The sequence below is a fragment of the Plectropomus leopardus genome, chromosome 12 (genome assembly GCF_026936395.1).
Source record: "Plectropomus leopardus strain MGB_pleo_1.0 chromosome 12, ASM2693639v1, whole genome shotgun sequence".
Classification (NCBI taxonomy): Eukaryota; Metazoa; Chordata; class Actinopteri; order Perciformes; family Serranidae; genus Plectropomus; species Plectropomus leopardus.
Window position 1 is genome coordinate 17,897,163 of NC_142187.1, and position 21,049 is coordinate 17,918,211.

The following is a 21,049-nucleotide window of genomic DNA, read 5'->3' on the forward strand; positions in this document are numbered from 1 at the left end:
GTGCAACTCGAGTCCACCGGACAATGTTCGCACAGTTCACACAGTCTAATTTCCTCCACAAGGAGGTATGAAATCTTAAAAGGCACGTGTTGAAAATACTTGGTTCAACCGAGTGAAAGCAAGTTGGTTGGAATTCTTCCAAAATTACCCCCCGTGTTTTTGAAGTTATTCCAACCTCTTCAGTTTTTAAGAGTAAAATTGCTTGTGAAAGGTCTCTGAACGTAGCCCAGCACAAGAAAACTGATTCAGGTCCAGGATTCAAAGGGTTAACTGCTTGGTAAAGAAAAGTTACTAAAATAAATCCACTCAGACATGTTTATCACATCCATAGGACAGGTGAGAAGCAGAGAGTGTGCTCTAAGAATACAGTGTTATCACTATTCTTATCTATAGCTCAGTGATAACTCTGATGATTCAGTACCTGCAGCACAGGAGAAATCCCCAGTGTGTCACAAAGAAGAGAAAAGAAAGCTATTCTGCTCTGCAGTGGAGTGAAATTGCTTGCTCAAGTTTGGAGTACTTCTTAACCAGTAAAACCCTAAATTCAGTTTCAGGAAATACAAACACAATATGGCAGCAGCTCCGAATGTTGTCAATTCCAATCGTTCTTTAACAATATAAAGATGAGAAGACAATCTCACTGTCCAGAACAGGACCCCAGGAAGTGCGCCAGACTTTGTGCCAAATATCGTAGCAGAATTACATCTTCCAGGTCGTCACTTGTTGCTGCTGGACCCACAAAAACATTTTTTCGACAATAAGGCGATAGAGACCTTCTGTAAATCAGCCACTCACACAAAAACAATCTAGACTGATAAACAGCACTACAGGCAAGAGGAAAAATATGTATTTTTGGTTTTTGTGCTTAACTGTCTCTTTATGTTCATAGCTTAAAGTGTCACGTTAGAGGTTTCTTGACTGCAGGACGTGTAGAGAATAAATGTACAACTGGGAATTTTTTCAGTCACTTAGGTTTTTGGTCAGTCCTCACTTTTCCATCAAGAGCTTGACCTGTAGTGACCCCATCACTCATTTTATAAAAACATTCAGGTCCGTTTCTGCCGTGTCCCTCAGAACAAAAGTGAAAATATATCATTGGTATTGTATCCATATACGGTATGCGTGTATATTCATCAGTATGGCAATATTTAACTTGTGCCCAGTGTATGGCAATGAAACATGAATATAATTAGAATTTCATATTCTAGGAACCAATTCTATGCATTTCTAAAACCTTTTGTGATGAGTTAGGGGGCAGATTTTATATTCAGATTTCTCCCCTTGGTGTTTACAAAAGCTTCTTTTTACTTGAAGCAGCAGCGCGACACTCAGCATCCTGCAGGGGGAGACTTCAAGACAACACCTGCTGTACAAAAAAATATATAGGAGAAAAAATATTTGCCAATATTATGTCATAAACCAGGCACTATTTTTGATGTGAAGTAATCTGCGCTCATCGGCTTGATTGACTGCAGAAGCCTGGAAAAAGACTGCATTTTTGCACCAAGCATCACTGCTTTAGTAGGTCAACTCTGCTGGTGGAAACACGACACAGTGCACACAGTGTTACTACGATGAAATGACCACAGAAATGATTAGTTTTTGGCTCTCGCTAGAAACTTTAATATCTTGCCTCCCTTGTGTTCATAAAATGAATAAAACATTTTACAGCCTTTTATATTTTCACTTTAAAAATCAATTTAGTTTGTGTGCTCCAGCTGAGATTTAAAGACGAAAAAGGCAACGCTGCTTTACAAAAAAAAGAAGCTTGGAACAAATGAGTTTGATATGGTTAAAAATTAGTCAAGGCTTTATTGTCAGTTATAGGTGAGTACTAATAGCAGATTTGGGGCCACAAAGTTATGAAAAACACATTTTGCATCCTCTATCAGCTGGTACATCTGCCCCTGCCACTCCCTCAGTGATTCTCTCCCTCTCTGTTGTGTGTGTGTGTGTGTGTGTGTGTGTGTGTGTGTGTGTGTGTGTGCGTGTGCGTGTGCGTGTGCGCGCGCGTGCGTGCGTGCGTGTGTGTGTGTGTGTGCGCGCGCGCGTGTGCGTGTGTGTGCGTGCATGCATGCACGCTTGTGTCAGAGAGAGATATTGCCTGCAGGTGTGCTGGAGTCAGAGCAGAGCCAGAGCAGCATTTCATCTCTGTAATCAAGCCTGTGCAAACACTCAGCCCTGCCACCTCCACTCTGCCAGATAATAGTCTCTGCTACCAGTTAGTGTTGCTGTGCCTCAAGCCCATCTATCACCAGTTCTGCTATTATGCATTTAGTTCTTGTCGCCTGCCTCCAGTACTCGCCCCCATCTCCAGTTCCCTCAGTTCTGATTTTTCTGTAGGGCTTAGTAATGGTATTTGATTGTTTTAAGGCAGTCAGGTCCTCAGACCAATTTTAAATGACCCTCACTTCTTTTAAAATATATATATGATAAATGCAGTATTGGTTAATCAATCAAGATCACTTTTCATTTATTTTCACCTCACGATGGCCGGACAATCATATATTTTGTAGACATGCACTTAGCTAGAACTGCGTAGGCAATACTAATGTGTTTTCATAAGCAGACGGTAAATAAGTAAACTACAGGTTACCTAAACGAGATACATAGATATTTCCTGCCAGAAAGCAGGAAAAATGCATAAAGTCAACAGCAAGGGTTGGAGCTTTCAGGGGCGGTGAAAAGTTGAATACTTTTCTATTGAAAGACAAAACAGTTGTGTTTTTGTCATTAATATGTGATTTAAAAAAACATAACAAATATGATGGGAGGGGGGGCTGAGACACATCCAGTCACCCAATCGTGCCGTCTCTCAATCCACAGCTCCTTCCTTCCTTCCACTAAAATCTAGTTCTAAAATCAGTCACTAAAATCAGTTCATCATTGAATCCAAGATAATGTTTATACCAAATCTGAAAAAAATAATCCTTCCAGCTGTTCATGAGATATCCTATTCACAAGAATGAGACAGATGAGGTCACAGTGAGCTTGGCCTTTGACCTATGACCACCAAAATCTAAGCAGTTCATCATTGAGTTCAAGTAGACGTTTGTGCCAAATTTGAAAAAATCCCTTACGTCATTCTTGTAATATCATGTAAACAAGAATGGGACATGCCTACATCATGCATGCTGTTTAAATATGATTGGTTATTACTAATCGTACTAACGGACACCAAAATGCTTACTATAACAAAATCTTGTCCCTGACCTAAAGATTCTGTATACACCTGAAGATATCTATAAGTAGAGATTAATATTTGTGACACACCTTTTGTAGATTTATCCCCTAGTTTTAATAAAGTTGTGTCTATTGTTTTAATAAAAAGGGTTCTCCCACAACAGTCCACTGTGTCAGGTGCACTTCATCTACTCTCATAAGGGTTTATTATATGACTGTTATATTACATCCTTGAAGAATGGATTTTCAGTGTAGCAGTGCACGCAGAGTCCACTGGGATAACAGGAAACATCCCATTGTCCTCTTCAAAACACATGTGTGCACATTCACAGGGCACAGATATAACCTGTTTTATTCTGCTTTTCCTCATTTCAATGTCCCATCTCAGATGATCTGAATGAGGCTGAGATGTTTTGTGCTGCTCTGCCCTCAGCTGGTGGTTGGCTGTTACAGCATCCTGATTAAACAGTTTCTGTGTTATTGACAGAGGGCTCATGTTTTCAGAAAGAAGAAAGAAGCTGCTTACCCTCTTTATTAAAGGCAATGACAGACCCAACAGTAATGGTGGTACTCTAAATGTCACACCTTTTCTTTCTACTCTCACTTGCTTAAATATCATTGACTTAGAAACAATGATGTTTTAAGGATGTCCATTTGCTTTTCTTTTCTTTTTTTTTAAAACCAAGATCAAAATCTCCATGTGACCTGCAGAATATAAAGTATGGAAAAGAGGCAAAAACAACAAAATAACATTTAAACTCTAAGCATTTCCTCAAGAGACATTTTAAAGTAGAAACCTTTTTCTACAAGTGTATATAATTCATGACTATAAGTGAAGATCTCCTACATTAAAGATTTACCAACTTTGAGTCATGCTCTGTAGTGTTATGATTTACAACATATTTTAGATTATGATATTGTATTTTTGAATTACCCAAGCCTACACAATTGATCTTGACAGAATAATGGAAATTGACCTGAAAAGATTAATCTGACACCCACTAAAATAACAGCTATACAGAGGCAAACCCGTTTTAATTTAGCTGCATTTATCTTAAAGATACAAAAATGAGCCAATTGTCTCTTTATTTTCTCTGTGATTACAGTTTTTCACACATTTTCCACTGGTAACTAATATTCTCAAGAAAAAATAAAAACGCGCAAACCCCCAAACCACTGGGCATTTGTTCACAAACAATTTGAATTTCTCATTCCTTCCAACATTTTCTAAATGTCTTAGCACATCTTTGCAAATGAGTAAGTACAATTGTCAGCAGTTTGCACAATTAACACTTGACTATATCTTAATGATCAAAACTGATTGTGTTGCTTCTCAGTCGAATAGTTGTACCCTCCAAAATACTTAGACATTATTTCACTGTGTAAGTCATCACATGAAGAACAGTCCATTCAATTGTCAAAATCTGTCAGGCATATATACCATGAACAACTTCACAGTAACATGGATCCCTTGGAGCATCTGCCAAATTGGTAAAATGCCTGTCAGGTGAAACTTGAACTTGGCTAATGAAGGGGGAGTCTCTCACATCTCAGATCACCAATCACACATCATGTCCCGTTAGCTGACAGGTGCTACCCATGAGTATGAATGTTACCAAACATGCAAGTATAGAGCTTGACCACAGCAGAATTGGTAATTTCTGAATATGGAGGACCCTGGTCAGGTATTTTTATTTTGTACATTGTTTTCTTTCTTGTTTTTGTATTGATGTATTTTTGTATTTCAGTATAATGAGCTGTATGGCAGTTACTTTATATGAATGAATATACAATAACAACTTCCATGGCAGTGAGTGTGCAATGTGTGATGTGAAACTTTGTACTTTTGAAATCATCATTTCAGTTTGATACACAATGATATTCAGTCAGCTTGACAAAAACTGTGTTGGCGCAGTAACCATTCAGTGTCAAAGGAGAAATGGGTCAAAAAGACTGAAATGTGGATGTGAGGGATATTTCCAGGGTCCGCTGCCATACTGACAAAACATCTAAATATTTTGACCAGCATTATTTGCTCAGTGCCAAAGGAACTTTTTATTTAGAGGGGGTTGACCTTCCCTATGAGAAAATGATTTAGTTTTGAAAGTTTAAAGTTTTGTTAAGTGTTTGGGGTGAGAAATGATCTTTTGCATAAGGTATTTTGCTTAACCCTATAGGCTATTTTAGCAAATGCTTCTGGAGTTTTGAGAATGTTTTTTCTGTTTCAAAAAATGAGCCAAAGTAAAACTATAATCAAACAAATGCAATGAAGATGTTACTTGAAAGGAATTGATCCATCTAAATGGCTCTGGGATGTTTGCTTGAACACAACTGAGACACAGGCAAGTGTATCCATCTGCCAGGCAGACTGTGTTTTGAACACTTACCAGCTTCTTGATCAAGACAGAACAAATGATCATTCTGGGGGCAAAGTATTCCTTTAATATGATGTAAAAAATATTCAGGACGAAATAAGCAAATATATATATATATATATATATATATATATATATATATATATATATATATATATATATATATATATATATATATATATATATATATATATACTTTGTTGTTATTATTAGAGTTTAACCCTCAAAACCTAAACTAATCCTCTTCATCAGGATTGTGTGGTTGCAGTTTGATGATGATAATAATAATAATAATAATAATAATAATAATAATAATAATAAGGTAATAAAATGCCGGCAACTATCATTGAATTTTATTTCAAATGTCATTGCTGATGGGTGCACAGAAATGGCATGATGAGACATGAAGTTATTCCACATAAAGTTTTTCCATATCAGCCCCACCCAATTAAAACAAATCCATCAAGCTCAGACAAAACTGCAGACAGAAGTCTCTTGATTAAAAGACCCAAAACAAGTCTAACTTTTGGAGAAGGCAGTGTGCCTGTGTTGCACCACATTGTTGATACTAAGACTATTAAGAAAAAAAAGGGATTTCAGGGCCTTTAAATTAAAGCATATCATGTTGTTTTGTTCCTGAGAAGAAGCATTTTCCCAGCAGTGCACGGGGTCTGTAACACAGCTTCATTATTAACATGAAATACTTTGATGCATACAAACTGCGTAAGCAGACGTTTACTACCAAATTAGCTTTTGAGTCTAGTAAAATTCAACATCAGCTTTTCAATTTGCTTTTGTGGGGCTCCGTGATTAAAAAAAAACCAAACACATTTGGTCAAAATTTAATTAAATACATCAAATCTATTATAAAGTTATTTTTCTTTCTCACACAGGCACCAACATTAACCTACCACTCAGCAGCAGAGCCTCAGCACATAAAAGATCCATGCAGCACAGCAGCTGTCAAACAGCCATATGAGACCCGGCTGTTAAGCAGCGGCAGCGCCCCCTGCTGCTGCTGCCTCCTTCCTGCACGGACACACGGCAGCCGCCGCCGCCGCCGCCGCAGCAGCGGCAGTGTCTCTCCTGTCACCACCGGGACTGCTTGCCCTCCTAGGCAGTGTGTTACAGCAATAACCCACTACGCTCAACGACCAGCGACCTGCAGACAAAATGGTGAGTCGATACCAGTTTACATACCCCGACGATTAAGCATTTCATGTATTTGTAGCAGGTGAAAAACGAGCTGTCAGCCGCCCCGCCGTGTAACTTTCTTGCAAGTTATAATGGTGCAACAAGCTGCCGCGGAGTCTGACAGGTGTGTGTGAAGTGGATACCGATGCTCCGGTGGTGCTATATGATCAGATAAGGGCTGTGTGTGAGGTCCGTTGTAACATACGCAGCAGAGAGACAGCTGATAAGGCACAGTGCTTTGGCCTGTCCCCTCTCTGCCTCACTTTGATGTTCATAGCAAGTCCTTTAATAGCTGCTGCTGCTGGAGCATGTATGCACAAATATCATGTGTTAATATGCTGGGAGGAAAAACAACATAAGCTGACAGGCTCTACATGTTAATCATGTTTTTATTAAATTTTAGATACGTGTAGATTACGAGAGATTCCGTCATAACCATGCTTCATTTAATGTAACAGGCAACAAAATATATTATTACATAAAATACGTCAGCTGCAGTGGATATTATTTTAAGTGGTGGATGGCGATCTATAATGGTACATAATGACATACTGTTATGACATTAGAGCTTTTTATTGTGGTGGTGAAATTTGTGTGGACATCCCAAAGTTCATGTTTTTGTTGTTATTATGTGGGCAGACATGCCGGACATGGCGTTAAATAATGCTTTCTTGTCATATTAATTACATTCACGATGCTAAGGCTTACACTGAAAAATGCCAATATTTTCCTCCCACATCAAGGAACAAATATTTCTTATCCTTTTGCAAAAATTGAAGGAATTCAATAAGCAAAAGTTACAAGAAAATTACCTGAAAATAAACAAAAAAAAAAAGTAAAAAGTCAGACAAGAAATGACCTTTAGAAGTTGCAAAAAAATTTTTTTATTATTATTATTATTTATTTTAATTATTTCTTTTCCATGTAAGGGTCATTCCATGCCAACTCAACCTAAATCCAAAACCTTTCCCAGTTCATGTCATGGATTTTCTACAAAAAAATCATATTGAAACTTCTGTTGAGTTCCTACTACAATGCATGCAATCGTAATAACTGCATACTACATATGTCATCTTATTCAATATATAAATCTTAGTTTTATCAAACTTTACACACAATATTTTCATTTTCAATATTTTCAATATTTCAATTTCAATTTTTAACTATCTGAACATGAATTACTAGCATTAGAAAACAATGATGCAAGTCTTAGCTAATCTCAACTACATCAAATACTGCTGGGGTTATTGCAGTCCATTCTGTGATAATCTGCCCAAACAAGTTTTAGTTGCGATGATGTAGTAATCAACAAGCCAAGTCATCACAAGCTGTAACTTGCAACATTCCTGAACTCAATAAAAAAAAAAAGTGATGTTAAGGACAAATTTCAACCCAACCCAGTAAAAAAATGAGCTATTGGTGAGGTTTCGAAAACACAGAGAATCACAAAAATGCAAAAGTTTAACTAAGAATGCCAAACTTGATAAAATGCATAACATAAAATGTATTTGGAGTACAGCTGTAGGATTTTGCAAGGTCCCATGAATTTAAGGAACCCTGTGACATGAACAATACAAATAATCATTTTGGGAGGTGAAGTATTCCATTAATATGATACATAAGCAACAATGTTTAAATTATGGGAAGACACACTTTATTACTTAAATAGAGTTTAACCCTCAAAATCTAAGATAATCTGCGGCATCAGGGCCATTGAATTTATTTCAAGTGTTTCCAGCGATGACTGTTGCACAGAAAGGACATGACATGGCATGATGTTTTCCTAAATCAGCCCTGCCCAATTAAAACAAGTCCATCAAGTTTAGACAAAACACTGCTGACGAAAATCGCTTAATGACAAGAACCAAAACTGGTGTGCTTATGTGGCACCACATGGTCGATAATAAGATGCTGTTTGAAAAAGGGTTTTCAGGGCCTTTAAATGAAAATATACCATGTTCCTACGCAGTACAGGAAGTCTGTAACACAACATGATTATTTACATGAAATACTTAAATGCATCCAAAGTAAAGTGCCTGGTCTGACAACATTATATTTTAACCTTTTAATGGCCGTCATATACATTCTAAAAGGCTGCTGGATGTGCCGTTTGCTGTTTGCTAATTTGGGCGGTGCCAGAGTTCATACAAGGTGGAGTCCTTATTACAGCATTTGTTTTCTTTTCAGGTTGTTAATAGAATTATAAAAACTGTCTCAACAAGTTTGTAAAGGTAGAACATGTTTTCCCCTGGAAACCATTATTTTAGCAATGCTAAAAATCTTCTTTTTTGTAGCATCTTAAGGATTTTTTAGTTCCTTAATTTAAATATTATGCTGTTACATGAACTGGGAAAAGTTCTGGATTTTGGGTGATTTGGCATGGAATGACCCGTGTGTGTGTGTGTGTGCGGGCACGCACGCATGTGTATGCGTGCACACGCACGTGTGTATAACATTTATGAATATAGTTTTCTGGGCCTTTTTTCTGCTTTTGGACATCTAATAATCTCCTTACAGCTAATTCTCAACTCATTTTCTTGTCCCTTTTTTTCCGCAATTTTTTTGAAATGTCTTGACAAGTTGCTCATTGCTTTTCACCCCAAAAAAATCAAACCAGTTTTCCCTGTGTCTGATTGCAGCCCAACAGAACTGATGTCAATCCAGGATCTAAAGGGTTAAAAATGCTGTCATCATCTTAAAAAGACCTTGGGGCGCCTGGTGGCTCAGTAGATAGAGCAGGCACCCCATGTATAGAGGCTGTGTCCTCGCCGCAGCGGCCGCGGGCTCAACTCCAGCCTCAGCCCTTTGCTGCATGCCATTCCTTCTCTCTCTCCCCATTTGTACTGTCCTGTCAATTAAAGGCAAAAACACCCAATATATATATTAAAAAAAGACCTTAGTCTTAATCTATTCGCACCTTTATCTTATTTGTGTGCATGAGCATTTATTGCCATTTGATTAGTCTGTTAAAGATCAAATTCATCGTGTATGTTTCACCTTGATGTCAAGAATTTGAGAAGAATTTAAAGTATGAAATTGCGACATTCTGTCCACTTGTCATTGTGAAATCGTTCAGCTCGGTCCGTTCAGCTGCAGCATGTGAGTGGTGGTGCCCACACTCTATCCTACGAGTCAAGCTGGTGGATTCAATTTCAAACATTTCTTTCTTTTTGTAACTCTTCTTGAAACGGCTGCAGAGATCTTGTAGTGGACAAATATAATATGATGAATAAGATGAAGCTCTGCTGGTTGTCAATGGATGAATGTAACCTTCCCTAACCTCCCCCATCCCCTTCCCGCACTCGACCCCCACCAGGTGAACTTCACGGTGGATCAGATCCGTGGCATCATGGACAAGAAGTCCAACATCAGGAACATGTCTGTGATTGCCCACGTGGATCATGGAAAGTCCACTCTGACTGACTCACTGGTGTCCAAGGCAGGGATCATTGCTTCAGCGCGTGCCGGAGAGACCCGCTTCACAGACACACGCAAAGACGAGCAGGAGCGCTGCATCACCATCAAATCAACGTATGTAGTTCAGAGAAATGGATTTAGGAACTGTTATTTGTGCAACCTTTTAAAGGAATACTTCAATATGAATTACCCTCACCTTGTGTCATGTTGAATTCAGGAAAAAACATAATTTTTCTCACCTGCCCCCAAAGTGAACAGAAAAATACAGAAACAGAAAATTCTTGATGATTTAGAAGTCATAGGGTGTGGTGTTTGACATGAGCAAAACTATATAAAAACTTCTGTTTACAAACTCGCACACAACTCGTGCATTGTAATCAAAGTCTTATTTATCCAGTCATATGCAAAGTTCAAGTGTTTAAAACACTCACACATAAACAGTCTCACCCACAGACAAGTAGTGCAACTGAGCTGTTAAACATTTGTAACATTTTAGCGAAAATGTTTTGTTTTGTTTGGGAAGTACTGAGCATACGACTAAAAATATGAGCGTTGTAACGTTTTTTTTTTTTAAAATAGTTTTGCTCTTGTTAAACGTGGCCCCCCATTTACTTCAATTCAGCAAGAATTTTGTCAGTTTTTAGATTCTTCGTTCACACTGGATCTATACAAGAAAGACAAGGATCTCTCCCAGCATTCAGCATAACATGGGGTTGAGTAATCGCAATACAAATGATCATTTTGAGAGGTGAAGTATTCCCTTAATATGTTACATAAGCGACAATGAAGTTTAAATTATGGGAAGACACATACTTTATTACTTAAATAGAGTTTAACCCTCAAAATCTAAGATAATCAGCGGCATCAGGGCCATGTGGGTGCGGCTTGATCAGACTAAGGTCCAGCGCTGATTGGTACACAGAAATGACATGACATGGCATGATGTTTTCCTGAGTCAGCCCCGCCCGCCTGACTAAAACAAGTCCATCAAGTTTAGACAAAACACTGCTGGCAGAATTTTAATTTGGGCGGTGCCAGAGTTCATACAAGGTGGAGTCCTTATTACAGCGTTTGTTTTCTTTTCAGGTTGTTAATAGAATTATAAAAACTATCTCAACAAGTTTGTAAAGGTAGAACATGTTTTCCCCTGGAAACCATTATTTTAGCAACACTAAAAATCCTTTTTTTTTGTAGCATCTTCAGGATTTTTTAGTTCCTTAATTTAAATATTATGCTCAAATGTGTAAAGTGGAGCTTCTGCATTTTTAGAAATCCTCTCGGGATGCATTAGTTTGATTCCAGTAAATGCACCAGCACTATCATTGAGTCCTACTTCTACTTTCCCAAGTCTTTCCTGGTAAACCAGTCTGAGGCATTTGAACTATAAAGTCTCCACCCAGTATGTCTGCCTCATTTAAGTTAGAGAAGTGTCTGGTTCATTCCACTATTGTGATGACTCAGTTTAGGAATTCATTCAGTTAAATGTAATGTTAAAGAATTACAAGGATGTTAAATTTTGTTTTGATTATGGCGGTCCCTGTGGGCAAAGGTGGTAGTGTTTACATGAGCTCCACTGCGTTGTTTTGTTTAAGGCCTCGATCTGGCTAGCGCGTAAATTTGTTTTGAAAGGGAGTGAAAAAAGACTCACATCATTTGTAATACTTTAATACTTTTTTAAAAACAGCTGTTTGTGGAATGCATATTGATGAGATAATGTAACTATTTATGGCTGTGTAAGACAAATGACTGTGTATGACGACTGTGAAACACTTCTCACAATGTATTTCACTAACAAAACCGACATATAACATACTGGTCTTGGAGGACGAGGGCCCCCGCAGTTGTCTCCATCTCGTCATGTTTTTGCCGTGCCCAATATCAGCCATGAAAACAAAGTCTTAAATCAAGAATAAAATTTTTGAAATGTATCCTGCCTTCTTTTAACTGGCTAAAATAGAGTGGTGAAGTAATGAGTCCTAAAATGTGGAAGTCTGTTGGCATTTTTGCACTTCCAGTAGCATAAAATACATCGTATAAACCCAATTTTTGAACTTCTAATGTTTTATGCGGTTGCTCACAAGTGGCTAAATCAGACTATAGTGTTTGTCGCGCAATTTAGACGTCATCAAATTGAGCGTGCTAAATCAAATCAGAAGTTGAAAGATTCGGAGTGTTGACATTTAAGTCGCGCAGCCGCAGTGTAGTTTGTTTATAGCCTAATAATAGCTTTTTGCATCTGGCGACTTCATTTACGCTTCAGAACACACAAAAGTGGTGTTCATTTGTGAAGATAATCATAAAGGAAACGTGGAAGTATGATCAACTTGTGTTCGTCACAGAGCTTACTTTTGGTGATAATTGAAAATCACATTCAAAAATCCCATAAGGTTTTTGACAAAGGAACCAGTGTGATGCTGACCTCCGGGTTGGCTTACAAAAATATGTCATCCCTTCACCACACGATACCACTCACTGTGAAACTCTGCCTGAGAAATCCATGGATGTATAAAGAGAATTGAATACAACGTCCAAAGTGGGGCTCTGTTCATTTCCATGAAGGTTCATCAGTGGTGCATGAAGCCAAAAAGTTCAAATTCCATCTGTAAAAACCTGGATCGGGGTGCCCGGGGATGACATTTTTTGAAGGGTTAAAAGCTCCTTCTAGCTGCTTTAAATTAACCTTATTTTATCCATCTATTACTTTCCATTTATTTAATGATGGTAGTGATATGTGAACAGTGAACATGTCCCCAGCCTTCTCTTGTTCTCTCTGTTGTTCAGGGCCATCTCTCTGTACTATGAGCTTGAAGACAACGACCTGGCGTTTATCAAGCAGTGTAAAGATGGAAACGGCTTTCTCATCAACCTGATTGATTCCCCTGGTCACGTCGACTTCTCTTCCGAGGTCACTGCTGCCCTCAGGGTAACTGACGGAGCCCTGGTCGTGGTAGATTGTGTCTCAGGTAATTACTTAATAATTGGCACCCTCCTTACTATCTCCACATCTCGCACATACACAAACTTCCTTTTCACCCACCTGTTTGTTTCCTCCGACAGGTGTGTGTGTGCAGACCGAGACTGTACTGCGGCAAGCCATCGCCGAGCGCATCAAGCCAGTCCTGATGATGAATAAGATGGACCGAGCTCTGCTTGAGCTGCAGCTGAACCCAGAGGATCTCTTCACGACTTTTCAGCGCATCATAGAGTCTGTTAACGTCATTATCTCCACCTATGGAGAGGATGAGGGGGGACCCATGGGGAACATCATGGTGAGGCAGAAAAAGCACACAGACACAAAGACATCCTAAAATAGCTCTGAATTGTTGCTTCATGTTCTATAGCTGGGATAACAAAGAATACTGGATCTTATCTCCTCAGATTGACCCTGTAGTTGGTACAGTCGGGTTTGGCTCTGGCCTCCACGGCTGGGCGTTCACCTTGAAGCAGTTTGCTGAGATGTATGTTGCAAAGTTCACAAAAGAAGAAAATAAACTGGAACCAGCAGAGAGGTGTAAGAAAGTGGAGGACATGATGAAGAAACTGTGGGGTGACAGGTAAACATGATGATAAACATATCCAGACAGAAATATGCTTCACGTAGTAACTTATAATGAAGCTGAAAAGCAGTGTTTCACTGCGCTCTCTGGTTGAGACTTTCAAGGGTGTTGTGTTTCTGAAGTGTGCTGTGTTGCACTGGTGACCTGACCCAACAGTTATTGGGTTCCCATCCAGATTTTCTGAAAATCAGCAAAAGAAAATGCATCCATTTTCCATCCACAATTGTTATGCGAGTATTGGAAGTTGGTTCATCAAGATGAGCAGTAGGTAGCGTCAATTCTCCAGTCAGATGCCACTTCAGTAGAGGTCAGAAGGAGATGACCTAATTTTGAAAAAGATTTGAGCATCAGTCAAACCTACAAAACAATGTATGTATAACAACGGAAAGTACACAAGAATGAAAATAGTGAGTGTCGAACAACTGACACTACATTTATGCGCCCTTGGAACAGTGCTGGTAACAGCTCTATGTGCAGACATATGTGTTTTAAGGCCTAGACACACCAACTAGACATCAAAAACTAGTGGCGATGAAGGCCAAGTGTTGCAACGCCTCACATTGCCTGTATCTTGACCAAAAAGTTGAGCTTGAACACATCGCAAGGATTACAGCCAACGACTAACTACTAGGTTTGTTCTGCGCCCATGTGAGAGAAAATAACTCTCCAAACCTGCAGGCGGCAGTACTCCATATACGTCCTTCAAAAAGGGGAACCAGAAGAGCAAGGTGAATGGTGTGAGACGAATTGCAAAAACTAGGGCGACAGATGCTCACCAACGACCTGACATTGACAGATGGAGGACTGTTGGGTTAGTGTGTTGGGACCGTAAAAGCCATCCAGAAAAGACAGAGAAAACTTGCGATGGCCTGTGCAATGAGTGCTCATCATCATCATCATCATTTATTTGCCAAATCTATTTCCATTGCACTTAGTTGTATTTTCCTTTTATCAATGCACCAACTTTTCCACATCTCCTAAGTGTAAAAAAACTTGTTTGCAATGTTATTTATGATCTTTTTTCCCCCCAAATTTGACATTTCATCTCAAGCTGTTTTATGTGCAAATTGAAAATGTGGATTAAAAGTGGTAAATAACGATGCACCTAGTGATGTCATCATATACAAACCACATCCTGGAGTACACTTCTACGTCACAAGAAGTAGTAAAACCAGGCGAGGTCAGCAATACCTGAATGTTCAGCCATTGTAAAGTCTTTAAAATTTTCTTGCACATGCACAAAGACATTTTCTTAATAACTGATACATTACACATAAAAACATCAAATCATCTGAGTGTCATGATGGTATGCAATCATTTATTTGCGCAGATATTTCGACCCAAGTGCCGGCAAGTTTAGTAAGTCTTCCACTGGTCCTGATGGCGAAAAACTTCCCCGCACCTTCAGCCAGCTCGTTCTGGACCCCATCTATAAGGTAAACGTAAAGAAAAAGTGACATAAACTAACAATCAATATGTTTACGAAGTCAAGCATTAAATATTCTAATGACCTTCACATGTCTCTGTATTGTTAAATTAATCTAAAGTGCCTACATGTAGGATTTGAACATTTATGTCCTTTTGCACCTTGTAATGGTAGCACCAAAAAGATGCTATTGCAAAGTCTGGAATATGTATGGGATGAAAGCAACACAGACTGCACCAGTTTTGCCAGGATTGTCTATTTATCTACAGATGAAAACTTGCCATCAGAATTATTTGAAAGATTTGATAAAAGTGTAAGCATTGGGGCTTAAAAAAAAGTTGAGGCTGACTTTAACGCAGTGACTTTCAGGCAATGCCTTTGGGCTTGAGTTTGATGCCTTCTCTTTGCTCACTGTCACTGTACTCCAGGTTTTTGATGCCATCATGAATTTCAAGAAGGAAGAGACAGCCAAACTAATTGAGAAGCTGGGTGTTAAACTGGACTCAGATGACAAGGAGAAAGAAGGGAAGCCCCTGCTGAAGGCTGTGATGCGTCACTGGCTGCCTGCTGGAGATGCCCTGCTCCAGATGATCACCATCCACCTGCCCTCCCCCGTCACTGCACAGAAATACCGCTGTGAGCTGCTCTACGAAGGGCCAGGAGATGACGAGGCTGCCATGGGTCAGTGGAACGTTTTCACAGAACTGCACAGAATGATTTGGTTTCATGAAATAATAAACTAATTTGTAACACACCATTTTCAGGGCTGACTTGATATCTCCGCTGTCTTCTCAGGTATTAAAAACTGTGATCCTAAAGGTCCTCTGATGATGTATATTTCTAAGATGGTCCCAACCAACGACAAGGGTCGTTTCTATGCCTTTGGCCGCGTGTTCTCTGGCACTGTGTCCACTGGCCTCAAAGTGCGCATCATGGGGTCAAACTTCAAGCCTGGCACAAAGGAGGACCTTTACTTAAAACCCATCCAGAGGTGAGCATGTTGTCGAACAGCCAGCTACATAGAGGCCTGAGATTTTGTGAAAAAAATAGTTCTGGATTCAAGAAGAGAGAACACATTTCACCAATTCTCAGAGCTTTGCACTGACTTCCAATTAAATACACAAATAACTTAAGTCACTCAATGGTCTGGGCCCAAAATATATTTCAGATAGGTTTGCTAAGTACAAGCCTGATAGAGCCCTCAGATCTGTAGGGGTTGCTCAGTTAGTGGCGCCCCGGCTTAAAACCAGATGTGGTGCAACAACTTTTTGTCACTATGCAACCCGCTGCTGGAATCAGCTCCCTTTTGACTTAAGATATGCTCCCAATGTGGCCATTTTTACATTTTTCAAACTGAGGTTGAGACTGTTGTCTTTTCTGCAGCTTTTTAGTAATAATTTTTTATGGTACTTTTATCTATTTTTTCGTTTTTTGTCTGAACTTATTATTAAAACCCACCTGCCCTATTATTTTTCTTATTTAATTCTTCAATTTGGTCTTGTAATAATAGTAATTATTATTATTATTATTATTGTTATTATTATTATTATCATCGTTTTTGACTGTAAAGCACCTATTTGTGTATGATATGTATGTGTATGTGTATGTATGTGTATGACGCTATACAAATGAACTTGTTTTGACTTTCTTCTGGCAGCCTTTTGTTTTCATGTAGTTGTCGGCAGCTTCTTTCAACCATGTCCTTATTTCTTTCCGTCCAGGACCATTCTGATGATGGGCCGGTATACGGAGCCTATTGAAGATGTCCCATGTGGCAACATCGTGGGTCTTGTTGGAGTAGACCAGTACCTGGTTAAGACAGGGACTATTACCACCTACGAACAAGTAGCGTATTGTTTGTTTTCCCTGTATACAATGTACTTCAAATATTTGTGTACCACACAGTTGATCATCAGTCATTTTTAACAAGTTATTGCTTGTTTTTGACATAATTCTTCCTGTTACAACAGTACTTTTATCTTGGTGACTCTGTCCGCAGGCCCACAACATGAGGGTGATGAAGTTCAGCGTCAGCCCTGTAGTCAGAGTCGCTGTGGAGGCCAAGAACCCTTCTGACCTGCCCAAGCTGGTGGAGGGACTGAAGCGTCTGGCCAAGTCTGACCCCATGGTGCAGTGTATCATCGAGGAGTCTGGGGAGCACATCGTCGCCGGAGCGGGAGAGTTACACCTGGAGATCTGCCTCAAGGACCTTGAGGAAGACCATGCCTGCATTCCACTGAAGGTGAGACAAGGAGGACGGAGATTTCTATGTCAAACTTAAAGGGACAGTTTAAATCTTTTGAAGTATAGTTGTATAGGTACTTATCCATAACTCTCGACTATAGCTTAATGTATCCACACACATCATACTGTAACATGGTTTGGGCCAGTACGTATCCTTCTTCCCTGCAAAACATTATGTTAGTCGAAAAGAAATTTGTCCGAATGGTAACTGCGGGAGGGAATCGTTAGCTCCTCTTTTGAAGAAATTAAATCTGCTGTCCATTTTTAATATCAGTATTTATCAAACAAATGTCTTTATGTATAAATGTATGTTTCAAAAGCACAGCTTACCAGATGTATTTCATAACCTCTTTTCAATGAACTCTGATATTAACTGGTATCCAAAAAGACAAGCAGAGGACACTTATTTTCCCTATTACTGCACAACTCTTGGATAATATGCTTTAAAATACAGAGGGACATAACTGTGGAATACCAGTCCTCACTTTATTAAAACTTGTCCGTCATTATTCTAATTTAAGTCTAACATGAAAAAACATCTGTGCTGTGGTTAATGTATTAGCTGTGTTGGTTTGTTAAGCGTGTGTGTCTGTTCAATTTATGATTATCATAACTACTTTTTTGTTTGTTATGTTATCATGCTAAGGAAAGAATTGCCGCTAGTATTTGAATAGATTGTCAATTCGCGAGTGGACAGTGATTTCCCACGGACATATGAAGCCTTTATATAGCTCTCTTTAAAGCCAGACTCCATTTAGAAAATCAGTAATTTCACATTGCTAAACACAGGAGGTGCTGGTCTACCACTAGCTTGTTCACTTCTTTAGTTTGTGTTATTGTGTAACTTTGGTGTTTAAAGGGTTAGTTTGGATTCACCAATAACAAAAACTAACCAACTGATTGAGACAGCATAAGACCAGCAGCTGCTGGAAGCTTAAATAACCATTTTTGTCAATGGAGTCTGGTAGCATGATAGTGGCTTACCTGTCAGAACAGGTTGTCTGATATCAAGGTAAAGTGGTACAAATACTCTCAATATAGTGTAAGCTTCCACTGGGTGGATTTTTTTAAATGGCTAAAACACCTTTTTCTGCTGGACCCCATCCGCAGTTTAACATAGCTGTGTGCATGTGAATAGTAAGGTACATTTGAATACACATATTCATGATAACAGCAAAGCTACGAAAATAAGGCCCAAGTTAAAATAAGAATCATCCTTTCAACACTTAAAGTCCAAATTATTTTAAAGATAAAAACACAACAAAATGCACTCCTCACACTGTTGCAACATTCACACATACTCTCAATTTTTGTTCTAGAAATCAGACCCAGTCGTGACTTACAGAGAGACAGTGTCGGAAGAATCATGCCAGATGTGTCTGTCTAAGTCCCCCAACAAGCACAATCGTCTCTTCGTGAAGGCCCGCCCTTTCCCCGAGGGCCTGGCTGAAGACATCGATAAGGGGGAGGTCAGTCATCGCCAGGACCTCAAGGTTCGTGCCCGTTACCTCGCGGAAAAGTATGAGTGGGATGTGACAGAAGTCAGAAAGATCTGGTGCTTCGGTCCAGACGGAAGTGGGCCCAACCTGCTGGTCGACGTGACAAAGGGTGTCCAGTACCTCAGCGAGATTAAGGACAGCGTCATCGCAGGTTTCCAGTGGGCGTCTAAAGAGGTGGGCAATCGGATGCCACATTGTACTGACACATTTGTGCTGTTATTCTTTTAAAGGCATGCCCTTGTATACTCCTGAGAATAAGGTTGCAGTCTCTGTCATCATCATACAGGGTGCTCTATGTGAGGAGAATATGCGCGGAGTTCGCTTTGACATTCATGACGTGACACTGCACGCAGACGCCATCCACCGTGGTGGAGGACAGATTATTCCCACAACTCGTAGAGTCCTGTACGCCTCCCAGCTCACTGCTCAGCCACGACTCATGGAGCCTGTATACCTGGTGGAGATACAGGTCTGTATGGAAATGTATTACCTCCAAAGACATCATAGCAAAATAGTCAAATTGCAGATGACCCCAAATCAGTTTTGTAAATCTATAAATATTATTGTAACAAGAAAGTTTCTTTTTATAAAACACTGTTGATATCCGAACAGTTATTGCCAGAATTTTCAGTTTAAAACACTCAAAAAATTATCAACAGATTATCAACAGGATTATGTACAATTTGTTTATGTATGGGGAAAAAATTCATCCTTTGCCACTTTTTCTCAGAATTATGCTTAATGCTAAGTTGATGGTGTTAGTTCACACTTAATGTCTGACTGCTGTGCTTCTTGTCGGTGCAGTGCCCGGAACATGTGGTTGGTTGTACCTATGGTGTGTTGAACAGAAAACGAGGTCATGTGTTTGAGGAAAGTCAAGTGCCAGGCACTCCAATGTTTGCGCAGAAAGCTTACCTGCCTGTCAACGAGTCCTTTGGTGAGTTTGGTGTTTTAGGCTGTGCCGTTTGATGTCTTTCATTGTGGGATGTGACTCGTACTTGTGTAGTTTCATGATAAATATTGTATGAATCTTCCTAGATTTTCAATACTTTAACCCAAATGTAATTCTACATGTGAGTTTTGACTGAGGAAAAAAGACATCTGGTATTTTTGGAAGGAAGCAAAGTTTTTTAATTTTAACAATAATTGATTAAGTAAGGTGATTACGATTTGCAACCCTATTTCTTATTCTCCCAATCATTGAAACATTGGCGTTTATCTGTATTTCTTGCCTCCAGGGTTCACAGCTGAGCTGCGTAGCAACACTGGAGGCCAGGCCTTCCCTCAGTGCGTGTTCGACCACTGGCAGATTCTCGAGGATGACCCGTACAAACCCAGCACCAAATCCTCCCAGATTGTTGCTGAAATTAGAAAACGTAAAGGTCTGAAAGAGGGCATTCCTGCCCTTGACAACTACTTGGACAAACTGTAAACACTGAGCCCAGATTATAAAATACCAAATCAATCTCTAAACCTTACCCCGTGGGCACTTTAAAATCTTTGCACAGGCTTAAAGATACATTGCACAAATTGTTTTGACTTTGAGTCCGCAGCAGAAACAAAGCTTTAAGCTTTCGTTGTAGGCTAGTGGAAGCAGTGATGCTTTTTTCATTTCTCAGCTACAGTACACCAAGTGCCTAGGGCGAGGGTTTTGGGGAACAATTGGATCAAAGCAGTTGCATTTCTTGTTTTTTCTATTCCTCCACGTCTTCCCCCTTTTCTCCTCTCATTTACCGGGATGGGCCTGTAAAGTGCACTGTGATACTGCTGCAATAATGCATATTAAAATGGGTCAGGGCCTGATAAACCATGGAAACCACAATAAAGTGTTTCAGAAGTCAAAATCCCTGGATGGGAAGTTTGTTCAGTGGATGTCAGAAATAAAAACATTCAGCTCTTTAAAAAATGTGACTCCTGAAATAACATTATTTCTCTAGTGAGCTTGTAATCATATTCTAATATTATTAAGACAATAGTTCATAATATCGTAAAATGTGCTAATTAGCTTTGAGGAAGTGATTTAGGTGTGAAAGTCGATACCACTCTTGTGTTTGCTAAGGCTTAGCACAAAGACTAAAACAGCAACAACAAAAAAAAGGAAACCACCCTTCTTGCCAATTAAAAAGTTTTTCCCCAACAAAGAATAAACAGTAC

At 39.3% G+C, this 21,049-nt stretch overlaps 1 protein-coding gene across 1 annotated transcript; it reads left to right on the top strand.

Moving 5' to 3' along the window:
* Positions 1 to 6,451: 6,451 nt before the first annotated feature.
* On the top strand, positions 6,452 to 20,801 carry LOC121951933 (elongation factor 2b). The gene is made up of 14 exons (XM_042498430.2): positions 6,452 to 6,734; positions 10,069 to 10,283; positions 12,951 to 13,132; positions 13,227 to 13,438; positions 13,548 to 13,723; positions 15,057 to 15,162; positions 15,581 to 15,833; positions 15,948 to 16,143; positions 16,874 to 16,997; positions 17,152 to 17,394; positions 18,716 to 19,069; positions 19,182 to 19,364; positions 19,700 to 19,832; positions 20,134 to 20,801. The coding sequence occupies exons 1-14, from the start codon at positions 6,732 to 6,734 to the stop codon at positions 20,325 to 20,327; spliced, it is 2,574 nt and encodes an 857-aa protein (XP_042354364.1). The 5' UTR covers positions 6,452 to 6,731; the 3' UTR covers positions 20,328 to 20,801.
* The last annotated feature ends 248 nt before the right edge of the window (positions 20,802 to 21,049 follow it).